Source organism: Colobus angolensis, unplaced genomic scaffold (assembly GCF_000951035.1).
Source record: "Colobus angolensis palliatus isolate OR3802 unplaced genomic scaffold, Cang.pa_1.0 Scaffold137, whole genome shotgun sequence".
Lineage (NCBI taxonomy): Eukaryota > Metazoa > Chordata > Mammalia > Primates > Cercopithecidae > Colobus > Colobus angolensis.
In genome coordinates this window covers 7,690,294-7,715,680 of record NW_012114455.1, presented here as the reverse complement: position 1 = coordinate 7,715,680, position 25,387 = coordinate 7,690,294, and the positions used below count along the sequence as shown (strand labels likewise).

Below are 25,387 nucleotides of genomic sequence, written 5' to 3'. Positions count from 1 at the left end.
GAACTCCGCCTACTCTCCTACAGGTACATCCTTGGACTCCAGACTCTTCGCTGTCTAAGCTAACCTAGGAACTCCATTACTCCACCTTTTTAAATAATTGAAGCTAACCTGGGAACTTCATTACTCCAACTTTTTCAACAATTCTCTCTTGTTTTTAAAAGAGCATCATCTCATCATCTTTTTAAAAATTTCCATCCTCTTTCAAAAATTTCACTCTCCTTTCTACAATATACCTAGCCTGTCAAGCCATGGAAAGCTATTCTAGTTTTAACACCTGCTGATCCATAATGTTAACCCTTTATAGCACCACCCAATAGAGCTTTTTACAATGGAAGTTCACATAAATGTTCTCTCTCTGCACTGTTCAACACAGGAGTGCAGTAGTTTGGGTGTTTGTTCCTGTAGATCTCATGTTGAAAGTTAATTCCAAAATTGGAGGTGGGGGCCTAATGGGAGATGTCTGGTCATGGGGCTGGAGTATAAATAGATAAATGCAGGTTAGTGGGGCAAGTGAGTTCTTGCTTTATAAGCTTCCTCGAAAGCTGGTGGTAAAAAGGAGCCTGGCACCGTCCCTGCTGTCTCTGGCTTTTTCTCTCACCATGCTATCTCTGCACATACTGGGTCCCCTTCCCGCATGCCACGAATAGAAGCAGTCTGAGGCCCTCTCCAGATGCAAGTGCTGGTGCCAAGCTTCTTGTACAGGCTGCACAATCATGAGCCAAATAAACCTCTGTGTGTGTGTGTGTGTGTGTGTGTGAATTACCAGCCTCAGGCATTCCTTTATAGTAATGCAAAATGAACTAACACAAGGAAACAGTAGTCCTGCTTGACTATGTAAGCACTTCAGGGTGGCTAGTGTGACTGAAGAAGTAAATTTTAAATGCTATTTGGTTGTAGCTAATTTAAATTTAATTTTAAACAGCCACCCTGGCAAGTAGCTACTTAGCTGAGTTCTCTTGTCGCCCCCTTTCTGCTGCCTTCCCCTCCATCTCCCTCCCACACTGGTTCCAGGGTCACTCTCCTCCCCAAGGATGGGCTTTGCTCCTAGCTTGCCCCAGAGACTTGCCCCATGTGGCCACCTTGGCATGACTGTCTGCAAGAACTAACCATATCGGATCAGGACCACAGGGGAAGAAAATCCAGTACAGAGAACTAGCGGGTAGATGGGATATTTGACAGTAAGGGGAAAGACATACCCCAGCCCTGAAGCAGCCTGCGCAATGCTGTGAGATGCCATTACCTTCCTTCTGTGTGGGTTTATTTAGATATGAAGCTGACTTCATATACATAAATACACATACTCACGGGCAGAATATCAATTTAGTTCCTTTTTGTTGTTGCTGTTTTTATTTCTTTTTTTAAAGGATCATAATACCGTTTTGAAAACCTAATATGCCCAACTTTTATTCTAGAAGCATTGCGCTCAGGGCTGAATAGCAACTTCACATCCAGATAGTCAGCTTCTGCCGGGGGAATTAGGGTTTATGTTCAGTATAATGAACGATCCCAAGATAAATATATTTCTTTCCTTTTTTTTTTTTTTGTAATCCAGGATGGTGGTGCATCCTCTTTCCAATACAGAAACACAAGAGTCTGGCTCTATTTCACTTGTCTGGTTGCTTTGAAGAGGGGGTCAGTTGGGCTCTGAAAAAACTATGGTCCTCTATTCATTAAAGTGTCGATAATACTCAGTCCAGGCATATCGACGGCGGATTAGCTTGGGCTGAGTCTGTGTACAAGACCAATGCCTTTTTTAACCCAGCTTGTTTCCAGATCAATACACCCATCAGCATTCGAAAATTAGCCCAAGATGAGATTCCAATACATGAGGTGGTGTGTCATGCGAAGAGGGCACCCAGCCAAGTCACAGATGTAAACACCTAGCCGGGGATTAGACATTTTCCATTAGCCTGGACGTGAGTGAAGATTGATGCAGACTCCATCCTGTCCCCTCCCCCCCCATCATCTCACCCCCACAGACACCCAGCCGTCTCTCTGGGAGTCCATATAAGATCGCCTGGCTCTAATTCTAGCCATTTGCTTGGATAAGCATTTATTAAATGTTCACTTTGTATAAGGCATTCCGGCAGGTGCTCAGGGCAGGGGTGTGAGGGTGTGCATGAGTGGGGGTGGCTGAACAAAGAAAATGACAAAAATATGATCCTGTTTTCAAGGAGGCATTAGCACTTTTCACAATTCCTTTTATTTTCCAGTTCCATAAGGCCCTGCTTCCTAAAGCAAATGTCTCTAATATTTCCTAGTTCCCAGTCTCTCATTGTCAATGCTACGCATTCTTTTCTCAACACTAAGTGTGCAGAGGTTGGGGCGGGACAGGAGAGGGGCTGAGCAATGGCTTCCAAAGCACCACCTGGTAGAGTCTGCAGATGGTGGCACTGGGGCATTCACCAGCCCTCCCCACAGAGTGCAGATTCTCGAGAATTTTTGGTCTCCCTATCCACAATAAAAAATGTGTTTTATATTAAAAAATGTACACAAACTGAAACAAAAATCTCACATGGCAATACTTACTCCACTCTTTGTAATACACTCTGATAACTTCTATGCAATTCTATTTTCTGTTCGCACGCATCAGTTCAAAAAGTATTCATTTATAGAATCACTTTTTAAAGAGCCATTATAATTTCCTTTGGGTAAGAAAGAGCAAGCAAAATATAATAAAAACTTGGCAGGACCAAACTTGGGCCACAGCGTGAGGGATTCCCATGTCCCCTGGCATACGCTCTGCCCAGAGCCAGGTCCAGTATCGCCTTGTTCTCATGTGTCCTCCTCTCAGTCCTGCTCACCCTGCCTCACTCAACAGTGCTGATCACGACCTAAGTTCCGCCTTCCCCTACTGTCAAACAGCGGGCCTCTCCTTCCTTCTTCCGGCTCACTCCAGTTCTTCTTTCCCAAGCCGCCTTCCTTCCTATTCTGTCTCTAACCAATCATCCCATAGCTCTTTACCCTTTTCTTGAACACACTGACAAGGGGACTGGTGGAAGGAGCCCCTAGGGGAGGAGTGCATGTCCCTGTGAAGGGGCCCCGGGATCAGCCTGAGAAAGGGCCCCAGCACTGGATCTGGCATGCCACTGCTCAGGGACTACACTGCTGACATCACAAAATAAGATATCTGGCCCACTGTAAAAGATGCTAAAAATATATAAAAATTACAAGAGTCCTAAAAAAGAAGAAAAGAAAAGAAAACTCAACAGCTGAAATAGCACTTGGATGTGCCAAGTCCTCTCCTAAGTGTTTTCTATGTCAGTACATGTACAATTCAATCCGCACACTGACCCCTTTACAGAGAGAGAACCCCGAGACACAGTAATCACTTAAGGTCTCACAGCCAGCAAGTGGCCAAGTGTGACGCCAGCTCTTGCTCACTAACTAGGAATCCTTCAACCAGGTTAAGTGGTGTCTGAATGCCCCAGGACTGGTTCTGCCTCGGAATGGAGGTGAGCTCCATTCCCAGGGTCTGAGAGAGTAGAACCAACACACATATTTTTTCTCTCTCTCTCTCTCTCTCTCTCTCACACACACACACACACAAACATACAAGGCCTCACGAGCCAGGAGCCAGGGGAGGAGAAGAAGGCCAGGAGAGTTGGGATGGAATCAAAACAAGGAGAATCAGACACCAGTATTACAGGGGAGAAATGGCATCCAAAACCCCTGGCTGGGAGATGAGAGGAGGTGCAGGGGAGCCAGAAACAAGCAGGTATTTGTGAAGGATGCAGCTGAAGGCAGTGCCTAGTGCATCCTGGTTGGCTCTGCTTCCTTTCAAGGCTGGAGGGGGGCATGCCATACTTGTACTTTCAAAAGTCCATTAAAAGTCTGGTTTTAAACATAACACAATCTTGGAATTGGATGAAATCTGAAAAAAAAAAAACCCACTAAAACTTAAGGGAGAAAAAAGTCAAGAAAAGCAATAATTAAAAGATAATTTCCGGAGAAAATATATTATTGGAACAAAAATGACAAAAAAAAAAAAAAAATTCCTAGTTCAACTCAATGAAAATGACTGGAAAATTTAGCTTCTAACTGCAAAATGACAACCAGAAATGTGCCCTGGACCCTAGATGCATAGAAGAAGAACTCATCTCTGCTGAGGATCAGAGAAAAACCCTTACCTGAAGGCTTCCCAGGCTGGCCAGCCCGATCGCGGCAAGCCCCGCCGACCTACCTTGCACAATGAGGTGGACCCTGGAGGTCTTTGGGTGGTTGTCTGTCTGCACCGAGCAGGTGTACGGGCCCTCGTCATACACATCCACGTTCTGGATCTCGATGCTGTACTGCGTTTGGGTGTTGCTCAGGAGGACCACGCGCGGATCCAGGCACCACTTGTCATTCCCAGCATAGAGGATGGTGCTGCGGTTCAGCCAGGCCACCCGGGTGACCCGGTTGTCAATAGTGCACCTGAAGGGAAGACCAGACAGGTACGTCAAGGGACTGAGAGATGACAGCAGCCGTCAGAGGTGGGTCCTCATGGCAAGGCTAGAATATCTTGTCTTTCTCCCTTCCCCCAACACATATATTTCCTTTGATTTGTCAGGGGTGGACTTTTCTGGAACACAGCAAAGGCCTTATGAGATTATAGCCTCAGAATGCTGCTCAGGGCTTCTCAAACCACTTGAGCACAGAACCACTTCAAATACGATCTCAGTTATAACCTAGAGGTATCTTGCATGCCCAGGATGGCTGAATACTTCGAATACTACCAGTTCTCCCTTTGCTCAAGGACTTGGGTGATGATAATCCTTCACATTTATGTCTAGGTATTTAGGGTGCACTACAGCATTCAATACTTATGATAACCCTATGAAGAATATTTTATTGGAAAAAGCTTAGAAAAGCAGAGAAACTAAACTAAACGAGTTGTCCAAGTCACACGATAAATGGGTGTTAGATCAGAGACCCAGCTTTTAACGACTAAACATCATTCCTCTCATCTCAGAATAGCAAATTCCCACAGAAGGCTTCTGCAGTCAAAACTAAATACAGACCACCACTATTGCTATTCATCTTCATTATACCCAGGGGCAGAAATGTTCGGTTACTGCTAGACTAAAGCCACTTTCCAAAATCTCAAAACTGTCTGCACATATAAAAATAGATTTTCTTTCTTTTATTTTTGCATCTGGAGTCCTTGAATTGTGGAAGCTCCCTTCTCTTTTCTACACTTTTAAATTTCCCAGCAACTCTTGCCAAGTCCTCATCATGTCTTTCTGTCTGTATTGATTTCCCTCTCTTACTACACCAAGTCTGTTCCATGGCCTTAGGCTAAATTTACAGACACAGTGTCCTGATCCTGACTATAATGCTGGAAATAACAATGCGGCATAGGATGTATAATGATGCCTCAAATGTATACATTTATTTTGCAGTGTACAAAGCACTTTTACAGCTCAACATCTCCTTTGATTTTTTGCAACAAATTTCTGAGGTTGACACTGTTACCCATTCTCTGCTTTAAAGATCAGGACTCTAGGGTTCTGAATAGCCTGATGACTTGTCCAAGCAATGAGGCTAAAAGTATAGAAGTCAGACCTCTCAGCCAAGTCTTCTAATTCCTGGTCCTGTGTGAGACTCATAAGGTGCAAAGGTGAATTTTTCATTGGGGATAGGTGATGGCTTCTATTGGATTCTCAAAATGGTTTGTGACCGTAAAAACTCTAACAACTGCTATTGTACACACCTGCTCCTTCAGGAGACCCCTGTCCCCATGAGAAATCCTGTACTGTGCATCCTTTTTGCTTTGCTTATGTAAATGTCTCAACATTATGGAAGGATCACTTAGGTGTAGATGGATAGTTTGCTGAGCACTCTTGTGGAAAATACTGCCCAAAAAGAAACACCTTGGCATAGGTGTCCAACAAGGTTTTTGCAGCTTATTGCATTTTCTGGCAATGCAGATGAGATGCGGGCTCTCTCCGGCACCATTCTGATACAGCGTGGAAATGAGTGAAGGCCTACCTCGGAGAAGGTCAGGGGACTATCTCTCAAAGTGCACGTGGACTACTTACATTAGAATCACAGGAGAGGTTTATTACAGATTCTTAGTCTCACCCCCATTCTACCGATTCAGAAAATCTGGGAATTTATAACAACATCTCAGTTGGGTCATACACACACTAATGTTTCAAAACCACTAATATGGAGCAGTGTGTCTAGGACAACTTATATCGTTTGTAGGGCCCAGTGCAAAATAAGAACACAGAGTATTTTGTTCCAGCATGAATAAGGATTTCAAGGTGGTGATAAAAGATTTCTATGGAAATAAACAAAGTTGTGAAGCCAGCTCTGCATGTTTCTCAAGCTTTACTGTGCACATTAGCCCCTGGGGATTTGGCTGAAGTGCGGATGCTGATTCAGTAGGTCTGAGGTAGGGTCTGGGATTAGGCATTTTTAGTAAGCTCCCAGGTGATGCCAATGCTGACGGCCCCTGGTCATTCCTTAAGTCACATCTAGAAGGTCATATCTAGACATGAGCTTTGTGCACATTAGGATTTGAGAAGCACTGAGCTAGCACCACACTACACAAAATTGTGGCTAGCAAACCAGCAACATCGGCATCATTTGGGTGGGAGCTCGTCAGAAATGCAGAATCTCAGGCCTCCTCTCAGAGATCACAAATTTGAATCTGCATTTTAATAAGATGTCCAGGTAACTTGAACGCACATGAAGTTTGAACTGGTCAGGAGTATGCGCCAAGCCTTTCTTGGGGCTTTGATGAGAATATCCAGAATGGACTCTGAGGGTGAACAAGAAGGAGAAAAGTGCAGTCAATGGAGGGTGTACCTGATGTTGCACCTTCCCTTATGCTCCTTGCAGACCCCATGACTGTCATCTGGTACTGCCTTGTCTGAGACATGAATTTGGAATGGCATAGGTTTGAAATCTCTCAAGAACTAAAACACACTTTGCAGCTTGCTTTGCTAGTAATGTATCTAGGATAGCTTATATGAATAACCTGAAGGGTGGCCACTGCTCTGACCTTCACTTGGGTCCAAGCAGGAAACTGGATGAATTCACAGTCACAGTCAATGTTAATTGACTACATGAGCCCATTATATGCACTATTTGATCATCTCACAAACTTGGTTGGGTTCACTTATTGCCAGTTGACAGACAAAATTAGCTGAGGCTGAGAAACATTAGCCATATTGACTGAAACCATGCTGGTATTAAACTGCAGAACCAGGATTCATGCCAGTTTTTGTTTTGTTTTGTTTTGTTTTCCAAATTTAGTGTTCTTATAGGGCCTCCCAAAAGAACACCTAAATCAGTTCTTCTCAAATTCACCGTGCATCAGGATCGCCTGAAAGATCTGATTAAAAAGAGATTCCTGGGACCTTACTCCATGGGTTTCTGATTCAGTAAGCCCAGGCAGGGCCTGGGAGGCTGCATTTCTGACAAAATTCCAAGTGCTTCTGACGCTGGTCTGAAGAGCTCGCCGAGAACCTCTAACTCAGAGGTATGTTTCCTGGCAAAATGAGAGCCGCAGAGTGAACAGGCACTAGGAAAGCCCCCTGGTATGAAACAGTTTTCCAATACTTTACAGGATAGAACTTTCCCATAACCCATATGTTCCGGGGAACCAGAAGCAGAGTCCTTTTTTTCCTTCCCCAGGAGCTGAAATCTGACAAGTACCAGGTGAGTGGCCCCAGTGCAGGAAACGCTGACTGACAAACACTAAACTGCTTGAGTAACTATTTTTGATGCCCACAACGGGGATCTCACAACCTCCCAATGAACACAAGAGGACTGTCCTGGGCTTCCTTGTGAGCATCGAATTATTGAAAATTGACAGAAATGGAGGCCGTCCCCCAACACTGCACTGCACTACAGGGCCAGAGAGGTTCGTCTGCAGATGCACCACCACTCAGAACGCAGCCAATTTCCAGCATGGTTTTGCGGCCACCGTGATAGACTGCTCTGAGAAGTTGGCACAGTTCCAGCTGCGGTTCTGAGCACATCCAAGGTCATGTTTAGATGTCCAAACTGTCACTGCTGGGTATCAGTCTTGCTGAATCCCCATGGAACGAACGCCGGCTTCTGCAGAGATGGATCACAAAGGTACCTCGGCGGCCAACTCTGTCACCTCCTCACACCTGCCCCCATCTATCTGTCTCATTTATCCAGTCTCCTCAACAATGCAGAGGACACATTGCTCCTCGGTTAAAAAAAGAAAAGTGAAAATGAGCGTAATTGCTCTCTCAGCCACAGAGGAGGCGCTGGAGGTGGGAAATTCAGACAACAAGTTCTCTCTTTTCAGAGACAGCTCTCGACATAGTCCTTCCACAAAACTGCTCCTGAAACATGCTACGGTATCTCACCTCTCTCAGGATGGTGGCTAACTTTGGTGATTAAGTCAGAGTGAGTCAGGTTTCAAACTCCACTGTCCCTGACTCATCCAGGTGAGCTGAGCTGGAGATGGCCGCTCATCAGATATTGAGGAATAGTCACAAGTCAATGCAATGTAGGCCAACAAGAGGTGGGAGATGGGTGATCAAAAGGGTAGCATGTTCTCAGACCAGACCTGCAAAGCCTCTCCCCTTTTGTCCACAGCCTCCAGATATACCGCCCTCCCACTGCTGGCATCCTCTCTGCCCATCCTGTCACATATAGGAAGAATAGAGGAACAAGCTTTGTACCCCTGAGGATTCTGGACTGGGCCCTGCAACTCCAGCTCCCTTCTGTCCTCCAGCTTCAGTGTTGCCCTCCAGTTGCCCCGCCCTGCGCCGTCTGGCAGTGGTCATCAGCCTTCTGTGTCTCAGTGAATGGTTTTCCCAGCAGCATCCCTCCTGCGGCCCTCCCCTCCTGGGTGTGGCCCCCATGGACAGCCCATGGCCTAGCATACTCAGCATCCTGGAAGAATCCAGACAAACAGAAATAAAGGCTGGAAAGGGCATTTGTTTTCCATTTCAGTGCTGAGCCACAGTCCCCTTCTTAGTCTGTGTGCGTCTGTCTGCACCATGTTCTTTTTTTGGATAAGTGTCTTTTTTCAGAGAAGAGGCCTATACTATTTGAGCAGGGATTATTGGGGGTGCCCCACCTGTGTCAATATTCAGGATGTATTTGGCCAAAAGAGGATCAAGCCACATGTGCACATGCTCACCCATGCATGGGACTCAGAGTATGGAGAAAGAACACTGCCATACCTGTAATTTCCTGCAGCTGCACCTATTGTTCCAATGCTCTAAAAATGCAACCCTCTGTGTCCTGAATATCTTTCTGATGAATAGTTGTTTTATTACATATGCTGCATTTATACATAGAGGAAAAGCAAAAATAAATGATTAAGCAAGCCCAAGATATGCACTGCAGAAATAGAACCATAAAAGTATGGGCTCAGGTCCTGAAGCTACTTTTGGATTTAGGATGAGAGAAGAGACAGAGAGAGAGGGGGGTGGGGAAGAGAGAGATAGAGATAGAGATAAAGAGAGAGAGAGAGAGAGAGAGAAAGAGAAAGAGAAAGAGAAGAACCTGGGAATTGGAAGGAAAAAAAAGCGAGAATGTCTGCTTGGAAACTTCTAAAGATGAGCAAAGAGAGTGTTGAAATAAGGAGAAAGATTATTGAAGAAAGAGAGAAAAATCCAGGCTTGGCCTTTCTTAAACACACCTGCCTGAAGATCTGAGGGCAATAATGGATCCAGACAGTGTGCGGTCCAACCGTTCCTTCTATCAAATGGCCCTTTAACGGCGTCTGAAAGGCAGCACATCTCAAGCAATGCTGGAAAACACAGCAAAATAAGTGCTTCCGCCCTTCCCAGCACCTGGTCACAATTGCCTCTTATCACACAGAAACGCTCCAGCTGCCCCTAAGTTTGGTTCCTCTGAGCATTCTGCTTGTGCCCCGCCCCTCCCCTCAAGCATAACAGGGGAACATCATGACGCAAATGGCTCAGCAATACCCACACGTGCTGCCATAGGGTTGGCGTGTGCATCTTCCACATCTGGTCCTGTGAGAAAGTGTTCTCTGGGGGACACCACGCAATTAACAAAACAGGATACTTCACCATGAATACACCGAACATTCGGATATCAGCTAGCACCTTACTCCTTTATTGTAAGAGAAAGCTTCACTAGTGAGGCTGCTAATTTTGACCCTACTGGATTTCTTTTAGACTGTAAATTTGTGTGGAAGTTTACAAAATTGATTTGGGTCATAGAGAGATAAAAACACTAGACTTAGACTCACATTGCACACTGTTCTGACATCTCCCAACTATTACCATTTTTGCATTACACAAGAAAACAGAGGTATGCCATGGAATCTTTCCTAGCTATGAAAATAACAGGACTAATCATGCCTAGGCAGAAGCAGACAGCACACTTACGACACAGGTGAAAGGATTAGGGGAGGAAAAATGAAACAAAACCAAAAGCAGTGGCACACACTGCACTACGAGTCCCACACCACTAGTAGGTAGCTGTAGTCAGAGAGAGGCTCAGGCAGAGTGAAGAGAATAGGGTCTGAAGTCTGACTGTTACAAGGAATGTCCCAGCTCTGTTTCTGACGCCCCTCAGGCCTCAGAGAGGTTATCTCACGCCACTGGGTTTCATTTAAATCACCTGCAGTAGAAATAACCTCTCTTCTTGCATGGGGTTAATGAGAAGATTAAATGGAAACATGCATGTAAATACATTCTTTTGTTTATTGTAAAAACTCAACAGACAAATCTATTGTACTATTACATGTACTGCTTTCTCATCTTAGGGATGTAACATTGCTGACTTGATTGATTTTAAGTTCTTGAAAAGCAAGGATCATGTCTTATTTTCACTTGTGTCTCTACAGAACATTGTGCAGAGTACAAAGTAAGCACACAATAAATATCTGTCCACTGATTAATTATTTGATTAAAATCTCCCATCTTTCACAAACTCCAGAGAGATAAAAGACCATGAGGCCTGCATCCAATAAAGGCCCAGTTTGTGAGTATAATTACTCTGCATGTCCCTGCCAACCTGCACCCACAAATGCAAATGCACACATCTCTCCCAATGCCTGGTCATTATGTGTGAGAACGTGCAAGGAGGCAGTCCCCCTCCACTTCTGTAATGTCTTAGGGATCAATCAAGAAGCGAAGCCTTTGCTCTGTGGACCTCCAGAAAGATTCTCCAAAAGCACACCTACCATCTGTCCTTCCTGTCCCTGTCAAATACGGTAGCATCCTCTCAAAACAAACTCTGTTGTTTGGTGGGCCATGACTTTTCCGAAATGAATGGCACAACACTTTGATTTGTACCCAAGACAAAAGCTCCATACTAATTTAAATGCTGAAACAAGAATGGGCTTGTTCAATAGGACATGTCTTATTTGTAAGTCATAACTTCCACAAGCCATTTTTTGATTCAATAACTGTTACACACATGTAGTCAAGAACTCTAAATGCTACACTCTAGCAAAAGGTAATCTGGGCAATGTGGGGCATCTTCATCATCTCATAGAACCACAAACAGTAGAGCCTTTTGCCCCTGGGTGACCAAAGTTAGGTAACCTGGAAGTTTTTCTTTCCTTTTCTTTCCCTAGCATATTCAAAATAATCCAAACACACATGAGCGTCTCTGGAATCCTGTCATGGAGACCAACCTTTCATAAAGGAAAGAGCCCAGAAGTGCCAAGAGAAAGTTCAGTGGGAATTCACGCTGAACTCCGTCTGCCATTGGAGCCTGGGCTTCAGTCAGTGATCCCTACAAAGTTCCACCTCACTTTCTGTGATGATTAATTCTCTGTGTCAATTTGACTGAACTAGGCGATGCCAGACAGTTGGTAGCACGTTATTTCTGGGTGTGTCTGTGAGGGTGTTTCTAGAAGAGATAATCAGCAGACTTTGTAAAGAAGAGCCACCCTCCCCAGTGTGGGTGGGCACTATCTAATCCACTGAGGGTCTGGATAGAACGAAAGAGTAGAGGAAGGGCACGTCACTCTTCCAGCTTGAGCTGGGACATTCCTCTCCTGTCCTTGCACATCGGCTCCTTTGTCTCAGGCCTTTGAACTGGGACTGAAACTTTTTACACTACAGACATGAGCCAATTCTTATAAGTCTTTCGACAGATTAGAATAGATGATAAGATAGATAGATAGATAGATAGATAGACAGACAGACAGACAGACAGATAGATCCTCTTGAAAAGGAAAACCCAGGCTAATACGCGCTCCCACCCCACACGGTTTCAAACATGACATTATTCAGTAGGTTCATCAGAACACTTTTCACTGTTTCCTGTATATTCTGTTCACATTGGGAATTCTGTGACTTCCTGCTTTCTTTGGAATGCCCTTCCTTATTGTTTGTGAGACAAATTCCTATGCCACACCAAGGTCAAGTTTAAATATTAATTCATATACCGACAAGCTTTTCTCTGCGAAATTTTGCTGTTCCCCCATGAGTGTTTTCCAGACATACTTTATCTTGGTGTGTACTGGAAGCATTATGTCTATGCTTTATCTTTTTGTCAGATGTGGAGCTCTGGGAAGGCAGGAAGCAGATACAATTTTTTTCTCTACTCCAAGAACGCTCACACATGACTTTTGGTTGCTTTCAGGGCAATCCGGATTTTGGTGAGTGTTAAGGCAGCTGCTGAGGTTGGAAAGAGCTTGGTTAACAGTAAGGAGGAGTAAGGTACGGCCTGTCCAGCACTAGGAGGAGCATGAGCAAAGCACAAAGGAGCTGGGAAAATACTGGCAAGTTTGTGGAAGGATGGAAATGGGGAGCTTATGGAATAGAAGACATGGGTAGAAGAGAAAAGTTAGCAGGGACGAAGCCAGCAAGGTAGCACGCTGCTCTCTGTGTGCCCGCACATCCACCACCCAGTGCAGGCTGACCAGCACGGATCATGTGGACAGGCTCCCTGCCCTCTGGCCTCCCGTTGTTCTGCCACTGGAAAGAAGTGGCAAGAGATGCGGTTGGGGAGGAAGCAGGGTCCATCCACTGGCTGTCTATATCCCTCCATCAAAGATCACCGCCCCTGGCTAGTGACCCTCTCCACACAGCCCTCTCTCTGGTGGGAGCCATGACCTCTTCCCCTTATCCCTTCAGGCCTAAAAGTGTTAACAGTGCCTTCCTGTTCATAGTCCCAGGGTCCTGACTGTCCCTTACAGTTTTCCTACACCTTGGCTGCACCTTCATAAATATCCACTTTATCACACTCTGCTCAAATTACACAATTTGAGGATGCCATCTTTTCCCTGTAGGACCCCTGACTATTACAGGTAGGTTGTGCAACATGCCCTCTTGTAAAAGAGTTTGCACTTTATTCTGAAGACAAAGAGCAGACAGGAAACCAAAGCGAAGAACTCTGCAAAGTCCAGCTCGAAGAATCACAGATGATTATAAATGGTAGCACACTGGAGCTTGTCTCTTTCTTCTCCGGGGGACAGCCCTCCTTGGCAGGGAAGGAGCTGGGAAGAAGAAACAGGATTCCCTGAAACAAATCCATCTGCGGGCTCTCCTCCATCTTTGCTTCATCTCCAGTCCTGCCCTCACTGGCTGGTGTGTGTCACCCCATACTATGGCACTCACTGGATGAAGAAATGGGGCTCCATTCAGTCCCTGGACAAGTTAGGCCAGCCTGGCAGTTGTCCAAATCAGACACTTTTTTTTGCAATTACACTGATTAAACTGATTGTTACACTGATTGTTGTCCAAATCAGACACTTTTTGAAATTACACTGATTAAACCAGGATGTATTCAGGCAAACTGGAAAGAACAGTATAGATTAGCCACATGGAGTCACACTAGAAAAGGGGCTGGAAGTACCTTGCTCCTCCCATGCCTAAGGCCTGGTGCGAATACAAAGGATGCACTGGCCTCTGGGGAAGTCAGCATGTGCGTCACTTCTGGCTTCATCTCTGGGGCTAGTTCCACCTCCAGTTCTTTGTCAAGACACACTTTAACCATCAAACCCCAGAACCCGACCTAGATCCTGCCTCTAGCACACTCCTATCACCCTAAAGTACCATCCGTACTTAGAACTTGAACATGACTTGAAAGGAGAAAAAAAATCACGGCTTAGGAGACCAAAACCATACCTCAGACCACAATGCAGCTGCCATTTCCTTTCCAGTTAGTGTGTGTGAAGCCTGGCACCCACGTGTGTGAACTGGGCAGCATGTAGACTGCCTGTCCACCTGGTCTTCGCCTCAGGGACTGTGTATGCATATGATGTACATGTTTGGCCATGTGTGGTGGGAGGGAGCAGCTGGAAAGAAGGAATCTGGTTCGCAACCAAAGAAGAGATCCAGAGAGTCTCTGCTGCATCCAAACCCCACGGTTCACAGGAAGAAAGTCAAACACAGCTAGAACTCCAGAGGGACAAAGAGGACATCTGGGTTCGAGGTGGGCCTTGTCTGTTCTCTCACTAAGTGATTCTGGCTACACATCCTCTCACCTTTGGTGGTAACACGGTGTCCCCATGACTGCCTGGGACCTAGGTGAGAGCGAGGCACAGTAGGGGAGTGGACTGGCATCCTCCAAGGAGAGAGGCTACCGGCTTCTGAGCGCCGTTTCTACCATCTACGGAGGTGAGACTCAGTCGGGACAGGAGAGCAGGACCACATGCAGAGGCACACTCCAGGGGCTGGAGGCTCCTCCTTCTCTGCCCCTGTCCTGTAGAGACCACAGAAGCCCCTCCTCTCTCTAGTGGCCTGTGAGGAGGCTGACAGGAAGGGGTCCCCAGAGTCCGGAAAGACAACACTCACTTAAACAAGAAAATGTGAGCAATTAAGTGCAGAAAAGGTCACCGGATCTCTCCAGATAACTAGCCCAGGTGACGTGGCACCTTGGGGAACAGGATGCATCCCCCAGAAAGATGAAAGCTCCCAGTGGGAGGACACTACCTTTGCTGGGCCTGTTGTCATTCCAGAGCCCTCCCGCACCTCGATGGGGGCCTCACCATTTGCATAGTCACTGCACTGTCTCTCTCTTCCTGTGCAGGACAAAGCAGGAAGTCAGCCTTCAGCCCAGGCCCCTCAGCCCCTTCCCTCATTTGTGCGTGCTCCCTGGGTTCTGGGTGCTTTTGTTTCTGATAGCCCAGCCTGAGACTCTGTTTGCACCCCCATCTCCACAGACAGCCACAAGTGCCTGGGGTTTGTGTCCCCCAGGGCGGCCCCTAGCAGTAGCCTGTGGGGGAGTTACAAAAGGGCCTGGTCACCCTGGCGGGTCTCTGCCTAAAATCAAGCCTCCACTTGGCTTCTTGCCCTGTCCTGCCTGGCTTCCCCCACACCTTCTGCCTTTTCTCCTAGGCCCACTTCCCTAATAAGTCATGACCACACAAATCCTTATCTCAGAGTCTGCCTCTAGAGAACTGGAACAAAGGCTATCTTATGTGTAAATCTCACAAATGCTTTGTGATCAGAAGGAACTCTTCCGGAGAGGGAGTGTGAGATATTTGGGAGGCTGCAAGGAAAGGAAGGTGCTAGAAAGATGGGGGGTGGTCTGCAGTCAGGCACTGGGAGCAGGCAACAGCAGGTGAGCCCTGCCCCTAGGAGAGAGGACACGAGGCAGGGTAGATCCTGCAGCCAGAAGCCGGGAGTGGGGGTCCTTCTGGCCCTGGCCTAAGAGACCTTGGAGGGCCAAGACAATTTCTGTCTCCTGGGACACTGACACAGAGGTGAGGGGACACAATCCAGCCAGGCTTAGGCACTAACAAGGGACATTCTGTGGGGGGTAGGGGAGGATTTGGGGAGCTCAGTGGGTGGCAGGGACATGTGGACAGCAAACAAATAAAGGATATAATAACATAATAAAAATACAACCACTGTGGAAAACAGTGTGCAGATTCCTTAAAGAACTAAAAGTAGATCTACCATTCGATCCAGCAGTCCCACTACTGGGTATCTACCTGGAGGAAAAGAAGTCATTATATAATATGAAAAAGATACTTGCACACACATGTTCATAGCAGCATGATTTGTAATTGCAAAAATATGGAACCAGCCCAAACGCCTGTCAATCAATGAATAAAGAAAATGTGCTATATGCATATATACACACCATGGAATACTACTCAGCCATAAAAAGGAACAAAGTAATGGCATTCGCAGCAACCTGGATGGAACCGGAGACTATTATTCTAAGTGAAGTAACTCAGGAATGAAAAACCAAATGTCGTATGTTCTCGAACTCATATGTGGGAGCTAAGCTATGAGGACTCAAAGGCATAAGAAAGATACACTGGATTTTGGGGCCTCAGGGAAAAAGGTCAGGGGTGGCAAGGGAAAAAAGACTACACTTTGGGTACACTGTATACTGCTCGAGTGAAGGGTGTACCAAAATCTGAGAAATCACCACTGAAGAACTTATTCATGTGGCCAAATGCCACCTGTTCCCCACTAACCTATTGAAATAATAATAAAAAAAAAAAAATTAAAGGCAACCAACCAAACAAAAGATAAGCTGAATAAATGGAAAAAAAGGTGAGAAGGTATTCTCTCCAGGAAGAAAAAGGCATCTAAAGATACGGGTGTGGGACAGGCATGGTGGCTCACGCCTGTAATCCCAACATTTTGAGAGGCTAGGATGGGAGGATGGCTTGAGCCTAGGAGTTCAAGACCAGCCAGGGCAACATGGTGAGACCCTGTTTACAAAAAAAGAAAAAAAAAATAGCTGGGCATGGTGGCCTGTGCCTATAGTCCCACCTACAGAGTGAGACTGTTTAAGATTAATTAATAATTAATTAAACAAAGAATAAAGATTTGCGTGTGGCTCTGGGGCAGATTTTTAAAGGTTTAGTCTGATGGTAGCAGAGAGAACACTGAGGAAGAAAGACTAGAGACGGCTGTAGCTGCCCTCAAATGCCAGGCTGGGGAGTACGCTCCCAACAGCAGCAAAGCAGATGAGCAGAGCCTCATGGCAGGAGAAAAATCATCGTTGGAAGCAATAAAGAAGCAAGCCAGGGTGAAGAGATAATGGGGGCAGGGAAGTCCATCACTGCCAGAAACAGAAGCATGGAAATGTCCCCTTCCTGGGAGTTGCCCTTCCCAAATACATTAGGCCTCGTTCTCACCATCAGACATCTAAACAGATACGCTCTTAAGGTGCTGGAATCCACCTAAACAGGGCTGGCAGGGAGGGCTGTCTGTCAGGGGTCTTGGTGGCCCATTCTTTAGGCCCCCTGGGTAACCGTCCAACTCACAGTCATCCCTCGGCCTGTGCTTCTAACTTACACCTTAAAATTCCCTTCAGGTGATTATCTCCAAAGATGTGGATGAACCAAGGTGCGTTAGAATAGGATTATATGCCCATTTATTTGATAAATGTTCATTGAGCACCTACTATGTGCCATGTATTGTGTTCAGCTCTTAAGGAATTCAATGCAGAGGCAAACAAGACAGACTCATGCAGAGAGAGGCACAGAAGGACAGGATTATAATGCGGAAGTGTGATGTGTCTTATGGGAGGAAACCATGGGTGTTGTGCAGAAAGTAGATGTGTGTGGAGGAACCCAGCCCAGTCTAACGGATCAGGGAAGGGCTTGTAGAAGTTATGTTTCTGTGGAGAACTTTACAAATGAGTATAAATATGGTGCTGGGAGAGACAGGGAGATAATCTATCAATAAGGAGCCTACAGAGGTTAAGTCTGTGCAGCTCTTTCTTTCATAAGCCTAAGGTTACTTAGCTACTTATTTCAAGAAAGATTTTGGATGACAGCGGGCATCTCCTGATTCTTTGACCCAAAATTAGTAATAGTCTTTTCTGGGGTGAGTGGATTGTAAGATTTTGCAGTGAACATTTTGCAAGCTTGACAATGCACTGGGTGTTACTCAGATTTTAACAAGATTTCTGCCATCTGGAAGCTGCCATGCATTCGTATATTTTATCTGCGATCACCTCAGCTTGCTGGTTCCTATTTGAGAGAGGCAGCAACCATGCCTAGCAGCTTGATTTCCATGGAGGCCAGCGGGGTGCTTCTCTCTTTGCCCATTGTGTTGTGACAAGCCTGAGTTCCTAGTCTTTCTGTGACTCAGTTTTCCTATGTGTCAATGGGGAAAAATGGTCTGCCCCACCCTGTTCTTGTTGTCATGAGGGTCAACGTAAGTACTGAGGGGAAGAGTATTAAAGACTCTGCAGGAGCATGGGCGTGTTAATGTTTACAAACCTTCTGAGTGCAGATGCCATTGTCCCCTCCCTTCCCTGTTATTTTCCAGGTGACCAAATACATGGCTTCATCACCATGTTCAACATTACACATTTATTTATCGAGCTTATATGCCTGTGAAGATTCAGTGCTCACTCTTCAGAACAAAACATATTCCTGACTCTATATTTTAGGAGCTTACGATACAAAGAAGATAACAGCTACTTCAATGAAATAAAGCAGGGAACCTGCACAGGCAATGGAATGACAAACACCAGGTGGATACAGAAAGAAATAGACCCAAATTTAACTCTCAAAGTACAATGACCAAGTCTGAACCAAACGGAGGAAGCCTTTCGGAGAGGGCTGTTTTCCTTCCCTCTGCTGGAGTTCCCACCCTGGTGGAAGGAGCAGGCAGGATCCTGACGGGGGTCCTGCTGGGGGCACAGACGGGGGTAGGGCAGTGGTCACACTGGTATAAAACATCAGGCAGAGGAATCCATCCTCAGGCACCTGAGCTGCATCAGCTGTTCATTCCAAAGTAATTTCCTCCAACCAACACTGGGCAAATAATTATCCACGTCCTTTACAGAAACTCTCGGTGCCTTTGATGATGTTCTCTATTCACTGGTCTCCGTAGGAAGGGACTCCAGCCTGGCGGTAGAAGAGCTAGTTATTTCCCTGCGTGCATTCTCGCTAATTTTGAACCTCCAACCACAAGCTCAAATCATTTCCTAAACTTAAATGGACCATCTTCTGAGCACCAGGCAGTGGGGGCGGGGCCTCTTCCACCTGGTGTTTTGGTTCCACATGCAACCCTCTTCAGTCCAGTCACTCTTGTTGCTGCAGGGACCTTTCTAACAAATCTGTTTGAGCATCACTTGTTCAAGAGCCTTCAGTGGTTCCCACTGTCTTCAGGATGAAGCTCAAAGAGTTCAGAAGAACATGCCAGGACGTTGAGGCCTGGGATCCTGCAGCTTCCTTAGGGTGGCATGCTCTCCCATGCCCCAGTCCATTTCCCATGCTACCCCTCTGTCTCCAGCACCCCTCCCTACTTGCTCCCCCACACCCTTCCTTCACAAGGCTCCCTCGACCCAACAAGGCTGCACTTTCACAGGGTTCCATCCTAACCCTTGCCAGCCCATATGGCAATTCTGAAGACAGGGCCTGTGTATTTTCTTTATCTTTTTTCCTTAAGCCTCTTGCAACCTATTGTGCCTTCCATGGTACCTAGTTCATTATCACAGGCAGTCAGTAAATACCAGTTGCTTGACGTGAAGGCACACTGTAGCAGGCATCTGTCCTAAGCCAGGTGTCTCTGAGACAATAGCTGGCCTCACACACAGCCCAACACTGGCACCTCTCCAACTGTTCTCCATGGTTACTCACACCGGGCTGCCAGAAGCCTAACACGCCTGCATCTATAGCACATGTGAGCTACGCCACTAGAAGTCACAAAGCAACATTTTGTGCTCCATAAAAGCTTGCAAAATGAGAAGGGAGAATGCAGCAGACATTTCATGACAATGTTTTTGATAATTAACCAGAAAAATAATAGCTCAAACTTTCCTCGTGTATGACAGCATGCAAAGCCCTTTCTCAGATAATTCATATCTCACGGCATCATCATAACAAAGTTGGAGGCAGAGACACACCTCAAATCCCAGATCTGAGGCCATGAAATGTGTGATGGTGAGCAAGTCACTTCATCACCCTGGTTTCCTCTTCTGTACAGGACAATGGTAATGTCTATGGGGCCTCAGCTGTGCAGTTCTCACCATGAGAAAGCTCTATGGGGATCCATGAAGAGCCTGCTAGCGGCTTAGGTCTGCTGCTTGCAGCTCCATCAAACTTCCCTATTTCTGAGGGGCAGGGCTATTTGAAACCCTTAGCTGTTCCACATTTGCCAAGGTGAATGGAGAGAAGAAAAGATCCAGGAGATTAGACTAGAAAGTGGTGTAGAACTGTGACGGCAGGGATGCCAATTACTAAAATATGATACATGCCAACATGCCTTCACTTCCTATGCAAATTCGTGAGAGAAAGAAGGGTATAAGTGCAAAGGAGCATGCTGTATTTCACCTCAGCAGAACGCAGAAGAACCAGATAGTATTAATTAGAACTTAAATGCATGAAGTAAAATTAGCAACATGATTGCTCCTCTCGTTGTAATTATCACGGGAATTAAAAAAAACAAGGAAGAGAATGGAAAATGTGGTATCTTCCTTTTTTTCTTCCACTTGAGAGCCACATTCCATACCTCTTGATCTTGTGACTTTCTCTTACTGGTGTAGTATCTCCTTGCATCTCCCTAACAAAGCTGAACCAACTCCCACTTTCGAGGCTTTGCTTTCTTGCCTCCATCCCGCTACTCAACTGATTTATAGATGCAAGTGTTTTCATCTGTCAAGATGATTTCCTATTACTGGTCACCTCTGGGAATATCAGACTAAATTCCCTTCTCCTTCTGAGAATATTTATTGTGAAAACAAATCTCCTACTCCCAAAGTCCTAACAGACTCTGGAACTGGATTCTTCTAATTAAGAATCAGATACATTTACATTTCAGCTTCATCCAACCCTGTTAAGAATGTTCAATGATCAGCAGAACATCCAGAGAGAAACAGGAAGGCTGTACAATCATTGGCAGGAAATGAGTTTGTTCTCAATAAAAAGCCTGCCCAAAACTGCACCAGAAAACTCAAGAAAATGGAGGCAGGTGAAGATGAAAAAGGTGAACAGAACTGAGGAAATAGTGGGAGAAGACCTACAGTTTTGGCAAAGCTTAGAACGTTGAGGCTGCATCCATTTGGCATCTCCTGTACTGTCTACTTTTTTTGGTCTTTCTAATACAGTCCTAGGAGCCCCAATTTGAAATCACTGGTGTTGGAGGACAGATATTCTGTGTGTGCACTGAAGAAAAATAATAACAACAAAAATCAGTTTTTCTTTCCTAAGAAGTCTTTCCTTCCATGACTTTGAGGTAGAGCCCAGAGAAAGCTGTAGATTAACCGAAGCTGACCTTAGTTCTAGGCAGGCATGAAAAACCCACCTGAGGTCTGTCTTTAGGAATTCTGTCTTAAGACACATTTTTCTTGTCTTCAGAGCAAGAATGGGAACTGAGAGGGCCGAAGCTACTGGGTCCAGTTACCCAGAGTTCTGATACACCGGCTCAGTGGGAAGAGCAACAGCTCAACTCAGGGCTCCTGGGATCGGTCTGCTTCCCTTTGTTACTTTACCGAGGATACTGCCAGACGCTCTGAATCAATATATGTGTGAGATGCGGGAAAACTATCCCCTAAGTTGTTTCTAAACCATCACTTAGAGGTTCAATAGTAACCATGTGTACACAGCCGTATGCACAACACTGCTGTTCCCGACATGCAAACCGTTTGGACACCAAGTCCCTGTACAGCCACCTCCAAATTCCTCTTCTAGAGTATATGACCAATAGACCCCACCCCATCCAACCTATCAACACACACACACACACACACACACACACACACACACACACACACACACACGTGCGCGCGCAGTTCTTTTGCAAACCACACTTTTCCAGGGGCACTTTCTAAAGAGAATTCTTCACTCAGTAACCTGCTGGGACTAGTCACACCAACTCATCCCAAATAAAAATTCCCACCCTGTCGATAGTGATTTCTGACCTTATCAGCCTCTTGTACCTGTGTGATCCCCTGGCAAGTTAAGTCGGTTGGGTGAACTACACCCACAACTAGAACCCACTGGAAGGTTCTTTGAGGCTCCTGTTTCTGCATGAAGGAGATATACATCTGGACAGCCCGGGACCAGTCCGCAAAGATCTGAGGATGGTCCCTGGAGAGGCAACATCTGATGTCGTGCTCTCTACACTCCCTGGGCAGCTTCTAAACTCTACAGCTGAGAGAGTAAACGGGACTAGCAACAGTTGAGATGTAACATTTTGTATGCATATTCAAAAGACCTTCATTATCTGCAGGACATTGTTTAGAAATTGCTCTACTATTGAATTTGTGATAAATGATTAGTAAACATGTTTATCAATGTAAAAAACCACTCGAAGAACAACTTTAATTGGATTCACATCCTTTAGTGTCTGGGAAAGCTGAGAAGCAGACCATCCTATACTACCGCCATGTGCTTCTCCTCTCCAGCATCCTGTCCCCAGGCATCTGCCCTCAGACTTCATCTACAACCCCAGATAGCCCTTCTGCCAAATGTAAACTGACAGTCACAGGGAAAAGTAGAGGACACATGGATGGGAGTGCCCAAATATGAGAATATCCTTTGTTGACAAACGCCAGAAGAGTGTACATATTTCAGAGGGCCAACGCCCAGGCCAGCATCCCACTTGGTTCAGTCCCTTGGATGGGGAAGGGTGGATCTAAGACAAGAGCTTGGCTCTGGGACTCGCAGATTATAAAGTTAGACATCACTAAGTCTGCCGGCATGACATTCTTTCTCCTATTAATAGCAGCTTCTTCCATTTGCTCGCCCCAGAAAACAAAATGAATGAGGCTTGGCTGTGAATGTAGGAGAGAATAAAACCCAGGATGGCAATAAATCGGAGTGCAGAGTGGCAGACACTGTAATCTGCCGGAATGCCGCTCTGGCTCAAGGAAAAGAACCTCTTTGGGGAAGCAGTGGAGGGAATCAATGCCCATAAAAGCATCCAAGGCAGCAAGCCACAGCAGAAAAGACAGATACTGTTGACCAGCACATGCAGCAGATTGCTGGTTGTAAAACAAAATAGAAAGTCATTAAAAAGGTGGGCAAAGGGCATGATTGTGTGATGTGGATGTCACAGGGGACCTGTGTTATGGAGGGCTCAGGACTCCCCATCCGTCAGAAGGTCAGCATCGCCAAGACTGCCTGGAGTCCCACACCACAGATCCCTCTCTACGCGCTCACCGCAGCAAGGTGAGAGATGGGTTAGTATTTATTGCCACTTATGTAATAGGTCTATTTGGAAACACATTCTGACTCGCTTATCAGGATATTAATACATCACAGCATATTGAGCTGTATTCATTTTGGGTTCGGGTTGCTTTAACCAAAGACTTTCCTGGGAAGCCTGCCAGGGTTTGTTTTTCTGGAATGAGCTCCCTTTTCCGCCTCATTCACCACCTTTCGATCCACCAGAGGGCAGAGTCAACCCGTAAGACTCAGGCTCAGGGACTTTGGGGGGCAGTTGGAAATAGGAGGTGTTTTGGGAGAATGCACCAGAAAAGCAAAGGCCTGAATAAGTTATTCATCCTGGAAGCTGGAGGTGGAAATAGTTTCTGGAACTCTCAGGATAATAAGACTGGCAATAAGGCCCGAAAGAAGCAAGTGAATGTGCTGTGCCTCAGTTTCCCAACATTTGAAAGGAGCAGATGCTTGAATCATTTCCAACTCACCCTGGAAATTAAACCACGCTTTCCAAGTCACAGAAAACACCTCTCACAGCAAAGGAGGGGCGCTGGCAGAGAAACAGGCTGCAAGGTCGTAGCCAGTGCAAATCGGAAAAAGGCACATTCTGGAGGCTTCTTCCCTCCTTCTCGCTTCCCTCTCCCCTTGCCTCCTGGTAGGGCTTTCTCCTGCATTTCCGTTCTTGCCCTCTTTCTCCTTTTCCTTCTTGCGCTAGTGTGGCTACCCTCTCCAGCTCCTCTCCTCTTGGGAGAAATAAAAGTAAAACCAAAAGCAACTCCTAGGGGAGAAATGACAGCAGCTGCTTCCTCCCCCTCCTCCTGCCCCGCCATGGGAGGTGGCCGCGAAGTCCCAGCACACTGCCAGCTATGGTGAAAGCTTTGATTTCCAATCTGATCGCCTCATTTTGTCAGCCTCTGCATAACACAAACAGCTCAGCCCCCATTTATCACAGAAAAGAAGTGGGTGATGGAAGGAAAAAAAGGAGAAGGAATACCTTCCTCTCCCATAATAAATAACTGGCACAGGCATCTCCTGTCACCCTCAGGATGGTCCGTGGTGTGTATCTCCCTACCTTGCCATTAAGAAGTAACTCACCACAGCTGGGCTGGAGAGAAACAGTATCTCCCTGCTATTGTTCACAGTGTTCTTGTGCTGACAATTTCAATCCATCAGACTTTTCTTCTGCAAAGAATTGATGGACTCAGGATCCTCTGGCTCCCAGCTGTTTGTATTTCTGCACTCATTCACGCACCCAGGTGGCGATGCCCTCGTGCCCACTCAGTCTCCCACTCCCACACCTCGCAGGGGCGCCTGGGGACCCAAGGTGCTTGTGGAAAGCGAGGCTGCACCTTTCCTGGGCTGCACTTCTTCCTCTGCCAACAGCCCACTCATCCCCCTTGCCTGGGACCCCTGTTGATCTCTCTCACACACACACGCATGCACACACACACCCCACATACCACAGCACACACCTAGCCACACACACACCACACACTACACAGCACACACAGAAACACACCACACATACAACACACATGCATCATATACCACAACACACACAATACACATACCACATACCACACACCACACATGCACACACACCATACATACATACCACAACACGCTCAACATACGCACCACATACAACACAGACCACATACCACACACTACGCATGCACACACACCACATACTATACCACACACCATACACCCCACTACACACATACACACCACTCATACCATACACAACACGCACACCACATCTCACACCACACACAGAGACACACACTCCACATTCCATACCACACACCACATACCCCACCACACACCACATAAACTGACATTACAGATAATACACAACATACACACAAATATACCACACACACAACACACACACCATACACCACACCACACACCACACACACACATAGTACCACACATACCAAACAATACATACCACATACAACACCACACAACACGCACCACACCACACACGCACCACATACCACAACATACCACGCACACCCCACCACACACATCACACACACAACACACACTACACAACCCATACTACAGACACCACAAACACACACCAGGCACAACACACACCACAACACACACCACACGCCCCACCACACATACCACATCACACACACCATATACCACAACATACATGACACACTCCACCACACACACCATGCTACACGTACACCACATATCACACCACACAACACACACCACACCACACAACACACACACATACACCTCATACCACACCACAGACACACATAACAGACACATACCACACACAACATACCACTACACATACCACATACTCCACAACACAACACACAACATATACTACACACCACATACCACACCATACAACAA

General features: G+C 46.1%; 1 protein-coding gene across 6 annotated transcripts in view; it reads right to left on the bottom strand.

Moving 5' to 3' along the window:
* NTM (neurotrimin) overlaps nt 1-25,387 on the bottom strand; it is a 975,363-nt gene that overhangs the window by 192,110 nt on the left and 757,866 nt on the right. For all 6 annotated transcript variants that reach the window (XM_011934700.1, XM_011934698.1, XM_011934701.1 and 3 more), the window contains one exon: nt 4,184-4,416. In XM_011934700.1, coding sequence (XP_011790090.1) covers nt 4,184-4,416 — 233 coding nt within the window. The remainder of the gene's footprint in view (nt 1-4,183; nt 4,417-25,387) is intronic.